The sequence below is a fragment of the Brassica napus genome, chromosome A5, assembly GCF_020379485.1.
Source record: "Brassica napus cultivar Da-Ae chromosome A5, Da-Ae, whole genome shotgun sequence".
In the NCBI taxonomy this organism is placed as follows: Eukaryota; Viridiplantae; Streptophyta; class Magnoliopsida; order Brassicales; family Brassicaceae; genus Brassica; species Brassica napus.
Genome location: NC_063438.1, coordinates 944426 through 962123, shown reverse-complemented (window position 1 = coordinate 962123; position 17698 = coordinate 944426). Strand labels below are relative to the sequence as shown.

General features: G+C 36.7%; 4 protein-coding genes across 7 annotated transcripts; 2 read left to right on the top strand and 2 right to left on the bottom strand.

Moving 5' to 3' along the window:
• The first annotated feature begins 3589 nt into the window (after nt 1-3589).
• LOC111215540 lies at nt 3590-7157 on the top strand. Of its 3 annotated transcripts, none has more exons than XM_048779475.1 (9): nt 3590-3945; nt 4700-4817; nt 4998-5049; nt 5121-5276; nt 5362-5653; nt 5949-6108; nt 6189-6517; nt 6614-6703; nt 6795-7157. In XM_048779475.1, exons 4-9 carry the CDS (start codon nt 5133-5135, stop codon nt 6857-6859), a joined length of 1080 nt encoding a protein of 359 aa, XP_048635432.1. In that variant the 5' UTR covers nt 3590-3945; nt 4700-4817; nt 4998-5049; nt 5121-5132; the 3' UTR covers nt 6860-7157. The 3 variants fall into 3 exon arrangements, with proteins under 3 accessions (XP_048635432.1, XP_048635433.1, XP_022574859.1); XM_048779476.1 differs by having other exon boundaries at nt 3600-3945; nt 4984-5049; XM_022719138.2 differs by lacking the exon at nt 4998-5049 and having other exon boundaries at nt 3600-3945.
• Nucleotides 7158-7805: 648 nt separating this feature from the next.
• On the top strand, nt 7806-11402 carry LOC111215538 (probable cyclic nucleotide-gated ion channel 3). Its single transcript, XM_048779474.1, has 9 exons — nt 7806-7888; nt 7996-8115; nt 8260-8329; nt 8417-8936; nt 9008-9513; nt 9654-9765; nt 10023-10259; nt 10420-10808; nt 10960-11402. Exons 3-9 carry the CDS (start codon nt 8292-8294, stop codon nt 11270-11272), a joined length of 2115 nt encoding a protein of 704 aa, XP_048635431.1. The 5' UTR covers nt 7806-7888; nt 7996-8115; nt 8260-8291; the 3' UTR covers nt 11273-11402.
• Nucleotides 11403-12628: 1226 nt separating this feature from the next.
• On the bottom strand, nt 12629-13421 carry LOC106450510 (mitochondrial inner membrane protein OXA1-like). The gene is made up of 2 exons (XM_048779473.1): nt 12958-13421; nt 12629-12860 (listed from the first exon to the last, which is right to left on the bottom strand). Exons 1-2 carry the CDS (start codon nt 13419-13421, stop codon nt 12629-12631), a joined length of 696 nt encoding a protein of 231 aa, XP_048635430.1.
• Nucleotides 13422-14342: 921 nt separating this feature from the next.
• On the bottom strand, nt 14343-16903 carry LOC111215537 (putative galacturonosyltransferase 2). 2 transcript variants are annotated; one of them, XM_022719134.2, is made up of 5 exons: nt 16781-16903; nt 16615-16707; nt 16213-16541; nt 14970-15918; nt 14343-14882 (listed from the first exon to the last, which is right to left on the bottom strand). In XM_022719134.2, the coding sequence occupies exons 1-5, from the start codon at nt 16901-16903 to the stop codon at nt 14607-14609; spliced, it is 1770 nt and encodes a 589-aa protein (XP_022574855.2). In that variant the 3' UTR covers nt 14343-14606. The 2 variants fall into 2 exon arrangements, with proteins under 2 accessions (XP_022574855.2, XP_022574856.2); XM_022719135.2 differs by having other exon boundaries at nt 14970-15915; nt 16781-16899.
• Nucleotides 16904-17698: the final 795 nt, after the last annotated feature.

Below are 17698 nucleotides of genomic sequence, written 5' to 3'. Positions count from 1 at the left end.
TAATAATCTTGGGTTTAAATGAATTAATATTTACAACTTACATTAAGAAATAGGCGAATACAAAGATTTTCTTATATAAATAGTGCATGAAATTGAAAAATTTAAAACAACACTTAGTTGATGATAGTTGATAATAATAACACTAGGGATTCTTGTCCAACCAAATTCTCAGACATTCCATTTGAAAGTTTGATATAAGAGGAAAGTTTGGTGGAACAAAACACCAAACTAAAGAATAGTATTATAATCAAATAAGAGAGGAAAAAGAACAGGAAAAGGGAGTAAAGAGAATTATAGCTAGTTCACGAGAACAAATCTTCTGTATTTTTCATATATTCTTTTGGTCTGATGGCATGAAAAGTGGGCACGGCACTGAATGGTTGTGACTTGTGAGTTCTTTGCGTGGTCCTATGTGATTCTGTAACGTATTTATTTTTGTTAATTAATTGAACATAATATTGATTACAAATATGCGCGTTAACCGCATCTCGAGATCGGACTAATTCTATATTTTCAAGGGTTTTATCTCTTTATTATTATGTCACATATGGAATTAGACCAAATGGAGTGAGATGCGGAGAAAAGAAGCACATTATAGTTTCTATATAAATATTTGATTCTAAAAAGGCATGAATCAGACAAGTATCTAACAACAAATATTGATCACATGTGGGGTTATATGATATCTAATCAAAATCAAAAGGTCTATTGAAGAATAGTATATGAGATAAAATGCGTTTTCATTTTTTTTTTCAGAATGCGTATAAGAGATGAAGTGTCTATAAAGATGAATAGCTGCTCTAGCTACGATCTGTCATTTTTCAATGCATGATCCAAAACATTATAGAGATGACTTGAAAACCGAAAACGAAACATGCCAAACATTGATGAGTGTATGTACCTCGTATTTAATAGTTAAACTGTTTATGGTTTGACCCAAAAAAAACTGTCTATGGTAAATGTTGTGTGTCACAACTCACAAGCATATGGTTTTTTCCTTAACGAAGTTATATGTTGGCCTTATAAATACATGGGCCAAACATTGATGAGTGTATGTACCTCGTATTTAAATGACAAGTTAAACTGTTTATGGTTTGACCCAAAAAAAAACTGTATGGTAAATGTTGTGTGTCACAAGCTATATGTTTTTTTCCTTAACGAAGTTATATGTTGGCCTTATAAATACATGGGTCTTTATGTTTGTTTAGAAGTGCTATCGACCCTTCTGTGCAGCTGAGCCCATACTAAAAAGCCCATTAGTGTTTAGGTGAAAGGAGGTCTCTCATTGAGTATGACACTGACATCTACTGGATTATGCATTATAGTGCAAGATATAAAGACATTTACATGTTTCCTTGCTTAGATTTTATATTAAAAATAAGAGTAATAATATTGGGTCCGTCCATGGGATGCCTATCAATTTGAGTTGTCTTTGTTAAGGTAAATTCTCTGTAGACAAGGACAAAACTTTAGCTAGAAGGTCCTCTCGATCGGTTCCTCCCTTTCCACTCCATTATTTTCAGGTTCCATCATGCCCATGCATGCCCTCCTTTTGTTTCGTATATAAAGCTTTAATTTATATTATATAGGTCTCCATGTGGGGAAGTAAAATTAATGTAAACACCACCTCGCAGTGTTAGCAACAAGTTCATTACGATATTATAAGACTGCTATAATATAGTTTTCTTGTATACACTACATTCATATCGTCCGATGACATATATATCAAGGTGAACTTGTTGTATATAATATTATACTATTATTAACTAATATCCCAAGTTTTGGAAAAGATACTTTATGTCTCTATAACAGGATCTTTAGGTGCTTAAACCATACACGTATCAATCAATCACTCTTTAATTATTTTTATTGGACGGTTTAAAGAAAGTGTTTACGTGGTTAGAAGAACTAACACAGACTCCGTTTACGTAAAGGAAAAAAATTATCAAAGTGTTGACTTGTCTTACCAATTTAACCCTTTAAAAAGTCTCAAATCCCAAGGCGATAAATGGTCAAGCACACTCCACGCTCTTCCTCTCCTTTACTGCCACGTGTCAGTGACCGCTCTCTTCCGAGTTTGTCAGCATATATATGCCACGCGGCGGCCAGCTTCTCCGACGTTAACTTCTCCGGCAAACGCATTACACGTGTCGTGTTATTAATGGATCATGACCTTAAGCAAAAAAAAAAACTTTCCGTGACGAAACTTAATTTTTATTTGGTGGGTCCAGCGGATTAATGGAACTGAGCGTAATTGGTGAAGCGAATGTGTCTGTTTCATTAACTTCATGCGTTTTTGTTAAACTAGTTACATTGTTTTTAATTGGGTTCACGTGGGTCAAGTGCGTGGCTCGTGACGGCTCCTTAGCCGGCGTCAGTTGTAATGCTCGAAATTATTAGAAATAATAATTCAACTTTTATTGAATAAATGCCAAAAACAATCAATACCGACTTGCTGATAACTACAAAGTCACAAGTTACAAGCGATAAGTGTCTTCAAAAGAGTACAAATTAATTTGAAACGTTTCAAAAGTTAAATACTACTGAGAAAATTAAGATATAGACAAGGTTCTAGATTTGAAATTTATCTCAATACATCTATGTTGAAAACTAAAGTCCTGCACATGTATTTTTTTATACATAAGCACATATTTAGTATCTCCAAAAGCTTTGGTATTTATAATATAACTAAATCTCTTAATAGTAATTTTATACCAAATAAGAGCACCCACTAGTGAAAAGGGGATACTTTATGATAGCATATGTATAATGACATAAAAACATAGGTGAAGACAACTATTCAAGCAGAATTATATAAGTCACTAGGAAAAATTAACATAACGTGGACATGCATGTCTGTATATCATTTACAAACAAAAAAGAAAGAAAATAATACCATAAGCTCGCAATCAAGAGATCTTGTGTATGATATGATATAATATTTCTTCTGATTCTTTTCAACATTTTCTTGTTAGAAAATTACAAAAAATAATAAAAAGTGGTCCTAAAGAGATATACAATAAAAACAGAGAAAGAAAGAGATGCTATTCCCGGAGACTGAGAGTATAGTACAGTGGGGAGGTCCATGCCATCTCGTAACATCCAACACCTCACCAGCTTAGCAATTACCTTTCACTAGCTTGTTATACATATTACATTTCTTGTACCGTTTAAACTTAACTGGAATTAGATGCATTTTAAAACATTATAGCAAAATAAATACTAACCAGGATGCATCATTTTATAAAACGCTATCTCGAGTATTGTGAGACACACTGCCTGGTGTGAAAGAGTATTGGCTACTTTTTCACCGTTACAACCAAAAATTTGTTTTCTTATAATTCATAAGCAAATTTACAAAAAAAAAAAAAAAAAAAATTCATAAGCATCGTTACAACAGTAAATTTATAATTCCATTTTTTTTGGTCAGTGAAGAAGCCGAGCCAAGCTACCCTTGGAAGCCGTAATTTTTTCTTCTATTTTTCACTGACTATTTAAAGCTTAGTTAAAAGTTAAAAAAAAGAAAGAAGACAATATGTAGTAATTAGTGGGTCGTAAGTGGTAACTAATAAAGACTATAAATGAAATTAATTATGGTGAGATTCTCTTTTCCCTTTCTCTCTCGCGGTTCTCTTCTTGTTCTACTGCTCCCTTGCCTCCTTCTTCTCCTTGAGGGTTGTTGAGTTCAGCTTATTATCTGTAATGGCGTAGAATCGAAATCTCTCGCTGTCTCTTTCTCTTTGGTGTTTCTTCTTTTATCTTCTCCCTCTCAGAAAACACGCCCAGATCTTTGCTTGAAACGAACTTCTCCAGACTCCTCTTTAAAATCAGGTTCAGATTTCGTTATCTCCTTCGAGAGAACTTCTTCCCAGTCTCAAAAACTCGTCGATAAAACCTCTGTCGGAAGTGTTACCATTTTGGTTTGAGTTCGGTCTGAATATTAAGGTGAGGAGAAGACTTTGTTGGTTCTTGTCGGATAATCTTGGTCGTGTTTCTTTGTTTTTTTCTTTTACACTTTGTTTTTTTAAGGTATCAAAACAAGAAACAAACAAAAAGCTGAGAAAATCAGCAACTCTACTAGATCTGTTTGGTTTCTTAGATTCGTTAAACTCATGCTTTTGGTAACAATCTATTAGGGTTTACATTCACACTAACTTGCAGATTGCGATTTGCTGTCTGAATAGTAAAGTTTCGTTCTTTATTAGAGTTGATGATTCCAAAAGCAAGAGACCTTTTGTTTTTGTGTGTACTTGTAGTTTGAAGCCAGTTAGGTGTATCTGTGTTTGACTGTATGAATTATTTTATTATTTTACTTAAGATTCTGTAGTGTGTGGGTGTCTAGATTCCTATTAAACAATGCTTAATTACTCACTTTTTTCCATGCTCCTTATCATTAGCAGTTTCAAAGATGCGTTTTTTAATCATTCTTTTATAAGATAACGAATTAACTATACAGTTTATAATCAGTCCAGGTTTATATTTTGCCAAAACCCATTAGAAACATCCTTGCCCAGATGTTGCTTGTTGTGAACATTGTTAAGGAGAATAGATTTTTAATTAAGGATGAGTGTGCGTTGCCTAAGTGGCATTTAGATTACTATTAAACAATGTTTAAAGAACTCACCTTTTCATGCTTTATTTTTCTAATCATTCTTTTCTTACATCTTGATATTTAACTAAACAGTTTATGTCAATACAGGTTTTGTATTTTGGTCAAGCATACATCAGAAACATGCTTGTCCAGATGGAACATTGTTAAGGAGAATAGTTGTTAGTTACTGAATAGTTTATATTCAACTCTAATGAAGAACGGTCAGGTTCGTCTACCACCTTCTTTTTCTTTATTGTTATAATGTTTTCTTTGTCTTTAGTGTATTCTCTGTTGAAAACTGTGAGTAGTTTTTGCATCTATCTCTATTTTGCTCTTTCCTTTTTTTATGAGATGTTTCCCAATTGAAAGATTATTTTTATGTCTCTAAACAGTAATAAAATCTCAGGATTAGGTCAATGCTTACATATATAGGAAGTTGGACCAACATATAAAGAAAGGTTGTAGCTAGCTACTTCAGCATTGATAAACATACTTTGGATTAAGAGAAAGGTTTTATTGGGATTTGCAGAGCACGCAGGAGATGCAGTCCTCTACACAAGTATCACATGACTCCCAAGGCGAACAGAAAAATAACCAGTCATTAGAAGCTCCTATACAAGACTCTGGCTCTGTCTCTGCCTCAAGTAATGACGGTAGGAAAGTTTCAAGGCAAGATATTGAACTCGTAAGTGAAACTTTGACTCACCTTCCTTTGCTTATAAACATACTTGTGTGTGTGTGTCTGTTCATGTGATCTTCTTCTTGTGTAGGTCCAAAATTTGATCGAGAGATGTCTTCAGCTGTACATGAACAGAGATGAGGTCGTCAAGACCCTCTTGACCCGTGCAAGAATTGACCCTGGATTCACAACTTTAGTATGGCAGAAACTGGAAGAAGAGAACGCTGATTTTTTCAGAGCTTATTACATCAGACTGAAACTGAAGAAGCAGATCATTGTGTTCAATCACTTGCTTGAGCACCAGTATCACCTCATGAAGTATCCTGTTCATCCTAAAGTCCCATTGGTCCCTATGCAGAATGGGATTCATCCTATGGCCCCTGGTAAGTCTGACTCACTTCTATCACTCACGAACATCTTTTTATTACTCCTTCTCTCTCTCTTAATGAGAGTCGTTGCACACGAATTAAGATCTATTTTACTCCTATTTAATATAATTTTTTGTTTGGTTTTACTAATCAGTGAATTAAAAATAAGAGTAAAATTTGGAAAAATTGTTTAAAATATGCATTGGAAATGTAAAACGATAAACAAAATTTAAAAGTTAAAACGACACTTAAATGTAAGAGGGAGTATTTGTGTTTCACTGTTATTTAACACTAGAGGTTTGTAGCGCAGTTAACAACATGCCAATGGGATACCCAGTACTACAACATCCTCAAATGCATGTTCCAGGCCATCCTCATATTGATGCAATGGGGATGTCAAGCTGCCACGTGGTTAATGGAGTCCCTGCACCTGGGAACTTCCAACCTATGAGGATGAACTCAGGGAATGAGTAAGAACCAACATTAACTTAGTCTTAGCAAGTCTTTGTTTCTGATTCCTTATTGTTGTGTTTTGGTGCTTGTTGTGTAGTATGGTAATAGATACAACTGCGGCTGATCCAACTCCTCCAATGATTCCACCAAACAATGGTATGTCATCAGTGTCGGAGATGCCGGTGAGTCCAGCTTCCGTGGCGTCAAGTGGACACTTCCCTTTTGCTGCTTCAGACATGTCAGGGATGGGGATGGACACGTCAGCTCTTGATTCTGCTTTCACATCTGATGTGGGGACTTCGGTGGGGTTACAGCTTGGACCTGATGGAGGAGCTGGTAATTCCAGAGACAATCTGAGGCCTTTTGATCAGATTCCTTGGAACTTTAGCCTCTCTGATCTCACTGCTGATTTGTCAAATCTTGGAGGTATGTATATGTTCTTTCTACATATAGAAACATAGTTAATGCAAGTAGCTGCATTGATGTTTAGTGTCTGATTAATGGTGATCTTGTGATTTACAGATTTAGGAGCGTTAGGAAACTATCCTGGTTCCCCATTTCTTCCATCTGATTCAGAGATTTTACTTGATTCTCCGGAACAAGAGGACATAGGTAATAACACATCAAATCTAAATCTGTTTCTTTCATTTTATATGATCATTCACTAACAAATCTTGTTCGTTTCCCCCACTGTATTGTGTAGAGGAGTTCTTTGTGGATTCGATCCCAGGGCCTTCATGTCCTCAGTCAGATGAAGACAAGCCTTAGTTACTGTAATCTCAAGTCTTAATCAAGCCATGATAATCTGATCAACTGGAAGCAAGCAAGGAAGGTGTTACTGGTTCCTAGCGTTTCAGAATATTATAGAAAACCTCCAAAAATGAATCATAGGGGTTTCATGATCTCTGTTGAAGGCTAATAAATTAGACTAAAAGATTAATTGGTTAGTAGTGGTCAGCTTTTTAAGTTGTATTTGCACCTTTTTTTTATTTTGAGAATGTGTAAGCATTGTAGAGACCATTATCATTGTATAATATGTCTCAGTTATCTATATCAATTTCCTCCATTTTCCTGTGGACCGTTCATAATGCAATTTAGTATGCAACTACGCATCACTGAGTATCTCATCTCTTTCCTCTTTACTAGTTTTGTTTTTTTAGAGGAGAAAATGACGTCTTACTTACCCCAAAAAAGATTGAAAAGTCTCCTCAAGTGTACTAAACCTCAAACCCTGAGGTTTTAAAATAATTGATTCTTTCTTGGAATATATGTAGACTAAACTAATCAACGTTTGTGGCTTCAAGAATTTAGATACAAAGTTCATAAAATTAATCCCACGACCAAGACTGAAAATGCATAACAAAAATATCCACAGAATGCAATAAAGAAAATAGAGAATTAGAGAGTACTACTATAGCCATTCTTCATCATGGCTCATGAGTGTGTGTTGTACGCCCAGAAATGATGAGTTGGTGTGTGTACAACATCCAAACAATAACTACGTAAATAATCATTGACAAAAAAAAAAAAACGTAAATAATGATCATACTATATATAGATATGATATTTAATTTTCTCTAGAAGTAGGAATACCCTTTATTCGTCTCAAGAAAAACCAATTTGGAATTGTTTTGTTATTTTTTATTTTTGTTTTTGGGGGTTGACTGACTGAGTCTTCGTCAAAAGTCATCTCATCTTTTCATTTTCCTACATTTATCACTATTATATACCTCTGTCATTTCTATGTGTTCCACATCCAGACTCGGATCTTCATCAGCTCTTTAGTTTTCAAACAATGTATAACTCTGCATAAACTCAAACTAGTACTACTATATCATCATCACCTCGACTAAATTAGAACATCATTATCCTCAACCCCTTCTCTTTACTTTCTTCCATTTCAGGAAATAGATGTAATCCTTCTTCCTTTTTTAATATTTCTGTCGGCTAATCTTTAAGCTCATCCTCCAAGAACCACATCAGTTTGGTGAATAAACACTATAGATCCCTCCTCTTAAATCAAGGTTTGCTTGCTATTATCTTGGAGTTTCTTTCTTTTGGTCAAATTACTCTGTTTATTTTACTGGGTCTTTATTAGTTACTGGAGTTTCAAAACGGAGTAATAATCAAAGAAAAATGGATAATATTTTTTATTTTTATTTTCACAGGTTTGAGAATCTTTTGAAGAAGACAAGAGTAGATGGAGATGATGAATCTCAAAAGAAACACGTTTGTAAAGTATGTATCAGTTGGATTTGTTGTTAGTCTTGTTAATTAAGAGTTAATATGTAGTAATCTTGATTTAATTTTTTTTTTCTGTAACAGGTTTACTGAAAATGAAGATTCTTGGAACAGACCTTCAGTAACTTCTGTTATTAAAAAAACAGTTAGACGTAGCTTTGAGAAAGGCTCAGAGAAGATCAGAACCTTTAAGCAGCAGCCATTAACGTTTCATTCTCAAAAGAAGAATGAGAACAAGAAAAAGATAATACGAGTGATGAATCCTAACGACTCTTATCTTCAAAACTGGAACAAGATTTTCTTGCTCCTTTGTGTTGTAGCGTTAGCATTTGATCCTCTTTTTTTCTTCATCCCCGTGGTGGATCCAGACAGATTCTGTCTTAAACTAGACAAGAAACTCGAGGCAGTGGCTTGTGTTTTCCGCACTTTCATCGACACTTTCTATTTGGTTCACATGTTGTTTCAGTTTAATACTGGCTTCATTGCTCCTTCTTCTCGTGGTTTTGGAAGAGGAGAGCTTGTTCAGAGTTCTAAAAAAATCGCTGTGAGATACCTCAAGTCATACTTTATAATCGATGTTCTTTCTATTCTCCCTATTCCTCAGGTACAGCTACTTTCTCAAATCTTACTTCTTCAAGATGTTGGTTGAATCTAAAACTTTCATTGCTTTTATAGGTAGTTGTTCTAGCTGTTGTTCCATCGATGAGTCGACCTGCGTCACTGGTAACAAAAGAGCTATTGAAATGGGCAATATTTTGTCAGTATGTTCCGAGGATTGCACGAATCTATCCGCTTTTTAAAGAAGTAACAAGAACGTCCGGTTTGGTAACTGAGACTGCATGGGCTGGAGCTGCTTTAAACCTATTCCTCTACATGTTAGCTAGCCATGTCTTTGGATCTTTCTGGTACTTGATATCGATTGAAAGGAAAGATAGATGTTGGCGTGAAACATGTGCTAAAATAGAAGGATGTGTTCATGGGAACTTATACTGTTCGGGTGGGGAAGACAATAGCCAGTATCTAATAGGTTCTTGCCCGTTGATGGACCCAGAGGAGATAAAAAACTCGACGGTTTTCAACTTTGGTATATTCGCTGAAGCATTGCAGTCTGGAGTTGTGGAGTCAATGAACTTCCCTAAAAAGTTTTTCTATTGTTTCTGGTGGGGTCTTCGCAATCTTAGGTTTGTAACATTTATACTCTCATCTATGTTTCTCTCTTAGTGAGTTTCATAAGTATATAATGACTACATTGTGGACTAGAATGTGAGCATTTTGTTCTAACAACGTTAGATATACATATCTTGTTTCTCTTTGTGTATAGTGCTGTGGGGCAAAACTTGAAGACAAGTGACTTTGAAGGAGAGATCATTTTCGCGATCATCATTTGTATCTCTGGACTAGTTTTGTTTGCTCTTCTCATAGGAAACATGCAGGTAACTCTTCTCTAAGCATCAAACAATTTTTTTTTTTGGTTGGACAACCCATTTATTTAGATTACGTTTTGGAGGGAAATAGGGTTGTTTCGAAAATTAACTATCTATCCGACCATGCATGTCTGATTAACATGAGAAAATTTTACACTTCTTGCTCTTGTCTCTTTCGTTAAGGAGCCAGCAGAGACATCTAAGCAATTAAACAATGAATCAATATTCTGAAAAATTGTTTTTCTTTTCTTTTGTGGATTTTGTAGAAATATTTGCAATCAACTACGGTAAGAATTGAGGAAATGAGGGTGAAAAGGAGAGATGCAGAGCAATGGATGTCTCACCGTATGTTGCCAGATGATCTGAGAAAACGTGTACGTGAATACGAACAGTATAAATGGCAAGAAACCAGGGGAGTTGAGGAAGAAGCTCTTCTCTCTAGCCTTCCGAAAGATCTCAGAAAGGAAATTAAACGCCATCTTTGTTTGAATCTCCTCAAAAAGGTAAACCTTAACTGGTTATAAGTTTCTATATTAGGAATTTATATAGGTAAAATATAACGGAGTTGGACTAATATTCTACTTATCGTCAATTGGTTTTAACATATGTGACGGGTATCACTATATATTGGTAATAAAACTTAGTCAACTCTTTTGTTTTCAGGTGCCGTGGTTTAAAGCCATGGATGATCGGCTACTAGACGCACTTTGTGCACGTTTGAATACAGTTCTTTACACGGAGAACAGTTACATTGTGCGTGAAGGTGAACCGGTTGAGGATATGGTGTTTATAATGAGAGGAAAACTTATAAGTACAACTACTTATGGTGGCCAAACCGGATTCTTCAATATTGCTCATTTGGAAGCTGGTGATTTCTGTGGAGATCTTCTCACTTGGGCACTGGATCCTAACACCTCTCACTTACCTATCTCTACTAGAACCGTTCAAGCTGAGACAGAAGTCGAAGGCTTTGTCCTCTCAGCTGAAGATCTCAAATTCTTCTCTACACAGTACCGTCGCCTCCATAGCAAGCAGCTACGACACACGTACAGGCAAGACTTACCTATTGGAAAAGAGTGCTTACTTAACAAATTAGAGATAACTTGTTGAGCAATATATTTAACCCTAACTAACTTGTAACTTGTGTCTCAAGTTACCTTCTTATCCTAAATAACTTTCATTGTTTTTTCGGCATTTTTCCAGGTGTTATTCAGTGCAGTGGCAGACATGGGCAGCATGTTTTATACAAGCAGCATGGAAGAGATACTGTAGAAGGAAGCTCTCAAGGGCTTTACGTGAAGAAGAAGAAAGACTACAAAACACTCTTCAGACCACCGATGATTCAGGAGGCAACAAACTTAACTTAAGTGCTGCGATTTATGCGTCTAGGTTTGCTTCTCATGCTCTGAGGAATGTAAGGGCTAATGCAGCAGCACGCAGCTCTATGCTTCCTCATATGCTATCTTTGTTGCCTCAGAAACCAGCTGATCCTGAGTTTCCTATGGATGAAACCTAATGTTGTGTGCATATAGAAGTAAAGAATGTCTATCCTTGGAGCCAAGTACTGCTTCCATAGTGATTTCAAATAATTGTGTAACCATTTGCACATGGTCCATTTAATTTGTTAACAATTATCTTTTTCTTTAGCTTTTATGGCTCCATTTTTTAATAAACAAATATTGCAAAACAAGGCCCCAATATATAGTGTTGGCATAGACAAGAACCATGCATGGAAATCTAGAGAGGATGCTGTTTTAAAGTAAAGTCTTCACTAAGAGATAGGTTCAGAAACTAAAAACAGGTACCATAAGTTGTAAGATGAATACAGACAGTAGTCAACTATTTGAAGACTAATGCAGAGAGACCGTGAGAGCAAAAGAAGATTCACTTCTTGCCTTTCGTCTTCACCATGTCAATGAACTCCCTCATAACACTTATCATGATCCTTTGCTGCTCAGAGGCCGTTACTGGATCATATGGCATCCCCAGTGCCTTTCTCAACTTTGCCACCTGCTTATCTCTACACGCTATTTGACTAAAAAGAAAAAAGAGTTTAGTGTTTTAGATTGAACAAGAAAGACAGTGTGAGAATGAGAAGAGAAGAGGGACTTACACATGTATGTATAGAGATATTTTATCTGTAATCAAGTAAATGTAGACTGCCTGCAAAAAACAAATAAACATAAAACTGAGACGCACCACAGGATTCAAGACAATGATACAGATCAAGGCTTTGAGAGCATAGCATTACTGGTTCATATTTAAATACAGCTTGGACCACAATGAAGAAAAGGCAAAACCGAGGGAGTTCCTTCATTCTGGATAAAATATTTGTCCAGCTTATGGTGGTGGCCTATCAAAAAACAACATGTCAAAGTTAGTTTGGATTATGTGTCAAACCATTTGGATTAAACATCTCTCAGACCTGTTTTGTCAGCCAATAAGTTAAGCCTGTCACCAGAGGTAAGATGTAAAAGATGTCTGGAGTTAAAAGATCAGTAAACCCTGGGATTTTCTTCGCCATGGTATTAATCTGTTTTGAAGATAAGTATAGTGAGTAAGTAGGCAAGAGTGAGAACATTATAAATAAACTCATTCTCTTTTTTTTTTTTTTACCCCACTGATGAAGCTGATTATGATGAATGGATCAATAAGTCTTAGCCGCCGGTAAGACTTGTAACATTCTCCAAATCTGATGTAAATAATTGAACCACAAGATAGAGAAAGTCAAAGAGAGACATCCATCCAATGTTAGCTTTTAAACCGGAGATTTAAGACATTTTCAGAATTAACATATAAAGCATTGTGTAAGGAAACTCACTTTTGTGTACACTCTGCTTCCCATTTTTTGTGTTTAGCCAGACCTTTAGGATCACATGTCTGCATCACTCTCCTCACCTTCTGAATACACATACGCAAAATCTAATTTACAAAAAGAAAACATAGTTAAAGGTTCAAAAGCAAAAATGAAGTCAATGAGAAAGCACACAAGAAAAGAAAAGAAAATAACTTTTAACTCCCAAACTTGTCTCTCAATCCGCAGAGAGAGTGGAGACATGAGTCCATTAACCAGAAAGGCCGTAAGAACAATCGACATGATCCACCTTTATATTACAAGAGTAGTGACCAAACAACTGTAAGAAAAATCATCAAACAGTAACAGAACATAAAAGACCAACCAAATTTAAATAAAATGGGTACCAGTTGAAGCCGGTAAGGTCATGGATTCCATTAATCACATACTGCACGCAGTTCAGAGGGAAATATAAGTTTTCAAATGCTGCAGTGCTACATCCATCAATAGCTGCTTCCACAGACTTCTCAGGGACAAGTCCCTCAACAATATCTCCTAAGGCATCAAGCGTTATGCTCGATTCTTCTGCAGGTTTGCCGGATGAAGAGGAGATGTGTCTACATAGAAACACTCCAGAAGCACCTAATGGTTGAGCAAAAGTCATTTTCTTTCTGTCTTCAAAGAAGAACACTTGCCTGTGAAAACTACGAGAAAGAAGAATACTTGAATCCGAGAAAGTGGTGGGCTTAGTATTATAAGTTTTGACATCATGATGAAGAACAAGAGAGGGAATTGTGGAGGAGGAGGTCTTGCAGAACCATTTTGGTGAAAGCTTTCTCCTTGAAAAGCTACGAAGAGCAGCAGACGCCATTTCTAGAGCTAAAAGAAGTAAAAGCAACGGCGAGGTGGTTATGCTTGGAACAGCAAAAGCAAAAGTAAGAAAGTAACACTACGAGACAAAGGAGAAGAGTAATGAGCTTTTACCAGATTTTTTTCAACTAACTAGAGTGACAAGCACTCAAACGAAATGATCTTTCACAAATTCGTAACTCTGCTTTCCGCCATATTCGTAAAGTAGTTACCATTTTTTAAGTTTTAAGTATAGAGACACTATCTTTCACAGGTTTTTATCGCTGAAACGGTGCGTTTTGGGTAGCTTCCGACTGTCAGTCAGCTCAAGTGTGTGTGGTGATTTCAAAAACCTGTGTGTACTTGTGTCTCTCAGATTTTTTTAATAGTTTTTAATCAGGTAAGTTAAGGGACAAGGTTAACGAGATTAAATTGTTTTTTTTTTATTTGTTCTTGTTAAGTGACTAGTATTTTATGCTTCACCAAGTTCTGATACAATGATTCGTAAAGTAACAAGCTTATTAGCTCTATGTTTAGGCAGAAGTAGAGCTCATAAACATAGATGGTGTTCATTCCTTTACTGGCTTGAACTGGTATGTTTATATTTACACAGTTTCTTTTAACTCATTCTACGTATTTATCCGTGATAAGTTTCTGAAATTTTATCTGCAGGTGGGCTTCAATAGTTCTGACAACTGTGATCATTCATGGTGTTACAGTTCCTTTTCCTTTTGAAGCAACTTAAGGCTACTTACAAACTCAATATACGTTTTAGTTTTTTTGTTTGTTATCATAGATTAAGATATGCTTCTTTTGCAATTTGTGCTTTTATCTATCATGTTCTTGAAGCTTCTGAGGCCACAACTTTAGGAGTTAAGACAAGAGATGGGCACTAAGGTACAACTTGTTCCATCCTTGTCTTACTTGTTTTGCATGTGCATGTGACGCTTAGTGAGTTTGTCAATGTTCAAGGCCATCAATTAAAACACCACCTTCACGTTCATATAGAAGAAGAAGTGAGAGAGATTCCTTTTTTTTTTATGTTAAAGTTGTTTTACATGAAACTGGATGAGAGATACTAATACTATAAGAAGAAGGCAACAATCAACTCATATGGAGTATTCATATCCTATTTACATTTTATAGTTGCAGATATCATTCACATGCATGTGTTATTTATGTACATAACGAGATCCTCTTCTCTTCTTCACTCCAACAGCCTGCAGCTAGAGATGTAAGGATGCTCAAGATTGGTGTACTTTGTCCAGTAAGGCTGATACTTGCTGATCCCTAGCTCTGTCCATGGCTTCGAGTGTCCATTGAAATGTATCACAGCTGATCTCTCAATCTTCTTTACATCGATCTCTCTGTTATAACCCAATCCAAGCAAGTGCCATTTCTTCTGTAGCGGCAGAGTCAGATTATAGAACGTTATGAGCCCCGGTGGCAATGTCCCAAGCTTCCACAGCGTCCTGTTCTCATTCTACAATAACCAAAACATAACCATTTCAAACTTAAATCTACATACACACTTGGAGATGAATGATAAGTCAAGAAGAAAAAAACTAACCAGGTTCTGCCAAAAGTGATACGTCTCCGTGATGTTGTGCTTTCTCCACTCTTTGAGGTCGAAGATGTTCATCCCATAAGCCCATCCGCAGTACTCCGGATCAAACTTCTCTGAAACGTGTTGATCACTGAAGTTTAAGTAAGCCTTTAAGCGATGGAAAGTGACACCACAGGTCTCTACTGCACCATTCACTTTCCCTTTGAGATCAACCGACCACAAGGGAGCTAAGTCCTTCTGAACAACCACGTCATCGTCAAGAAACAGGATCTTATCCAGCTTTGGGAAGATCTTGGGGATGTAGAACCTCAGGTGGTTGAGCATGGAGAGGTACTTAGGGTACCGGTACTTGAGATTCTCTGCTCCTGATTCAGCAGACTCTGACCTCTCCGTCTTGAAGTAAAACTTCTTCATGGCTTCTGACTCAAGCTGTCTCAGTACTGGTGAGTAAGACGAGTTGAGCCAAGAGAAATCTTCGAACCGTTGGACATGGACCGTTGCTTCTTTAGGAGGGTTTAGGAGAAACCACATGCTCATGGCTCCGAAGTTGAGTTTATCAGTCACGATGTGGAACACGTGGAGGGAAGGATCGTTTGCGTTGGTGACTGTGGAGTTGACAACAACCGATGCAGCCAAAACATTATCAGAGAAGAGAGCGTAGTGATAGAGATCTGGATTCTCCAAGTTCTCCATTCTTGGGAAGTGTCTCATTGGTGCAGGGAGGAGAGAGTACTCTAGGTTCAAGGTCATGGTGAGGCAGTGGATAGCGTGTGGGATTGATTTGGAAGCTAGCTGGTTCAAGAAAGTAGTATGAGTTTGTGTGGAGACGAGTTCTTCTTCAGCTGTTTGGAGCATGGCTCTCAGCTTGTTTGTCACCAGGTTGCAATCATATAGCTGCTTCCTTGCTCTAGCTAAAAGCTGTCCCATGTCTCTGATGGTATCAAGAACTCTGCTACAATAAACAAAAAAAGATTACTATCTTAAGAACAGTATTAGTATTACAGCTCTCATGAGTCAATGTTGGATTAAACTTGAAGTAACTTGAGTAGCAAGTTATCACTTTCCTACTGCGTTATGTAATAGGAAAGTCCATGATGATTAGGAGTTATCTAACATCATATATCTAATGTGTTTAGGACTTATATTTATCTATATATGAAAATGTCAAAGTGTGACATAACATATGAGTTTTGAGTGAATTTTCTAAAGCAATAAGAGTTTGATTAAGAGTTTGACATTATATTACCTTTGTTGTTGATCAATATTAATTGATTCCTCTTGTTCTTCCTCCATCTTAGCTAGTTTTGCTTCAAGCTCTTTGTGCAAGGCAAGATTGTTAGTCATTTTAGCAAGGCTAGTGTAAACTCGCACCATGATGATTTGGTCTTGCATGAGACGCAACAGATCTTCAAAGTTCTTGCTCTTGTGATACTCGTTTCTCCAGATGCTGTAGTTTCCTGGTGCTACGGAGTCGATGGACCTGGAACGTTGGATGGCTGCCTTCTCAAGGGCTTGGTGATTATCTTTTTTCATTAGATCTTTTGCTCGTTTCTCTCTTCTCTCCTGTCTCATCCTCTTCCAACAACACAAGGGATCAGATTAAAGCAAACGTGTCACGCAAGCTTGAAAGGTGTTAAAAGAAAGTTACCCTTTGATACAACTTCTCTGGTGTATCGTTCAACACTTGGCCTCCTCCTTCTCTAGTCCAAGTCCCATGACCGAAGTTATTAACCATTTTATCCTGGTGAGAGATACCATAAGCATGATCAGTAACTTCTTACAGGTTAAAAACATAGAGAAGTTATCATATCTACCTCAGAACTCTCAACTTCGTCCTCTACTCTCCATGACAAAGAAGGTTCTTTCTTCCGGATTGCATCTATGCTAAAAGTATCAGAATCGGATGTTGTAGCAGTACCATTGAGAGCATCAAGCATCTGTATCAAACACTTATAGTAAGTACTCTTTTAGCAAACACAAGAAACTCCAAACACAAAAAGAGACACTTGCCTCTTTCGAGAAAAGAGATGGAAAAGATTCAAGAGCTGCCTTTTCTCTCCAGCCAAGATTCTGAAACGAAGCATCCAACACATGATGATCTCATTCCAAATCTTTCATAACCGATTAAGTACAAATGTGATGATATAACGTTACCTTGTCGATGAAGTTACTCTCTTTATTATCTGAAACGTTTAATAGAGTATATGATGAATGCAAACACTCGTGCCATTAACGTCATATAATATAAAGAAGATACAAGAAACGATCAAGAGAGAACGAACCAAAGGGTGAATGGATGTGAGGAGCGTAGAAGCCGAAGATGGAGGAGGAAACGAGAACGTAGAGAAACGCCATGATGAATGCCACTGGGAGCGAGCATAGAAAGAAGTCTCTGAACCTGTTCCTTCCCTCCACTCTCCTCGCCATCCCTAAACCTCAAACCCTGAACGATGATTCTTAGAGACGATCGATCAACAAACTGAATCGTTCTTGATCTCTCTGTCTCTCCAAGAAGCCCTCTCAACGAGTTATTTAAAAATCGGTTGTTTATATGCGCGGGGACCTGAAACGTCATCGTTTTGATTTATTAGATTATTTCTTTGACGGTTGAGCCTTACTGTTTTCTTTATTTACATATGAGCCCCAATTCTTGTCAATTAAACGTCGTAGTTTCAGCTTAACACCTTAAACAGCGTCGTTTTCAATCAATTGGCTAGAAACGACATCGTTTA

Excerpts from the sequence above, each read along its gene's own strand:
- LOC106450510 (XM_048779473.1), bottom strand. The coding sequence starts at position 13,421 with ATGGCGTCTGCTGCTCTTCGTAGCTTTTCAAGGAGAAAGCTTTCACCA. Across the intron at positions 12,861-12,957 it reads GACCTTACCGGCTTCAACTG|GTGGATCATGTCGATTGTTC; the intron begins GTACCCATTTTA and ends TGTAATATAAAG.
- LOC111215540 (XM_022719138.2), top strand. Across the intron at positions 5,654-5,948 it reads GATTCATCCTATGGCCCCTG|TTAACAACATGCCAATGGGA; the intron begins GTAAGTCTGACT and ends TTTGTAGCGCAG. Across the intron at positions 6,704-6,794 it reads TCCGGAACAAGAGGACATAG|AGGAGTTCTTTGTGGATTCG; the intron begins GTAATAACACAT and ends TGTATTGTGTAG.
- LOC111215538 (XM_048779474.1), top strand. The coding sequence starts at position 8,292 with ATGGAGATGATGAATCTCAAAAGAAACACGTTTGTAAA. Across the intron at positions 8,937-9,007 it reads CTATTCTCCCTATTCCTCAG|GTAGTTGTTCTAGCTGTTGT; the intron begins GTACAGCTACTT and ends TTGCTTTTATAG. Across the intron at positions 10,809-10,959 it reads CAGCTACGACACACGTACAG|GTGTTATTCAGTGCAGTGGC; the intron begins GCAAGACTTACC and ends GCATTTTTCCAG.
- LOC111215537 (XM_022719134.2), bottom strand. The coding sequence starts at position 16,903 with ATGCTTGATGCTCTCAATGGTACTGCTACAACATCCGATTCTGATACT. Across the intron at positions 16,542-16,614 it reads CAGAGAAGTTGTATCAAAGG|AGGATGAGACAGGAGAGAAG; the intron begins GTAACTTTCTTT and ends TGTTGTTGGAAG. Across the intron at positions 14,883-14,969 it reads ATCACTTTTGGCAGAACCTG|AATGAGAACAGGACGCTGTG; the intron begins GTTAGTTTTTTT and ends TGGTTATTGTAG.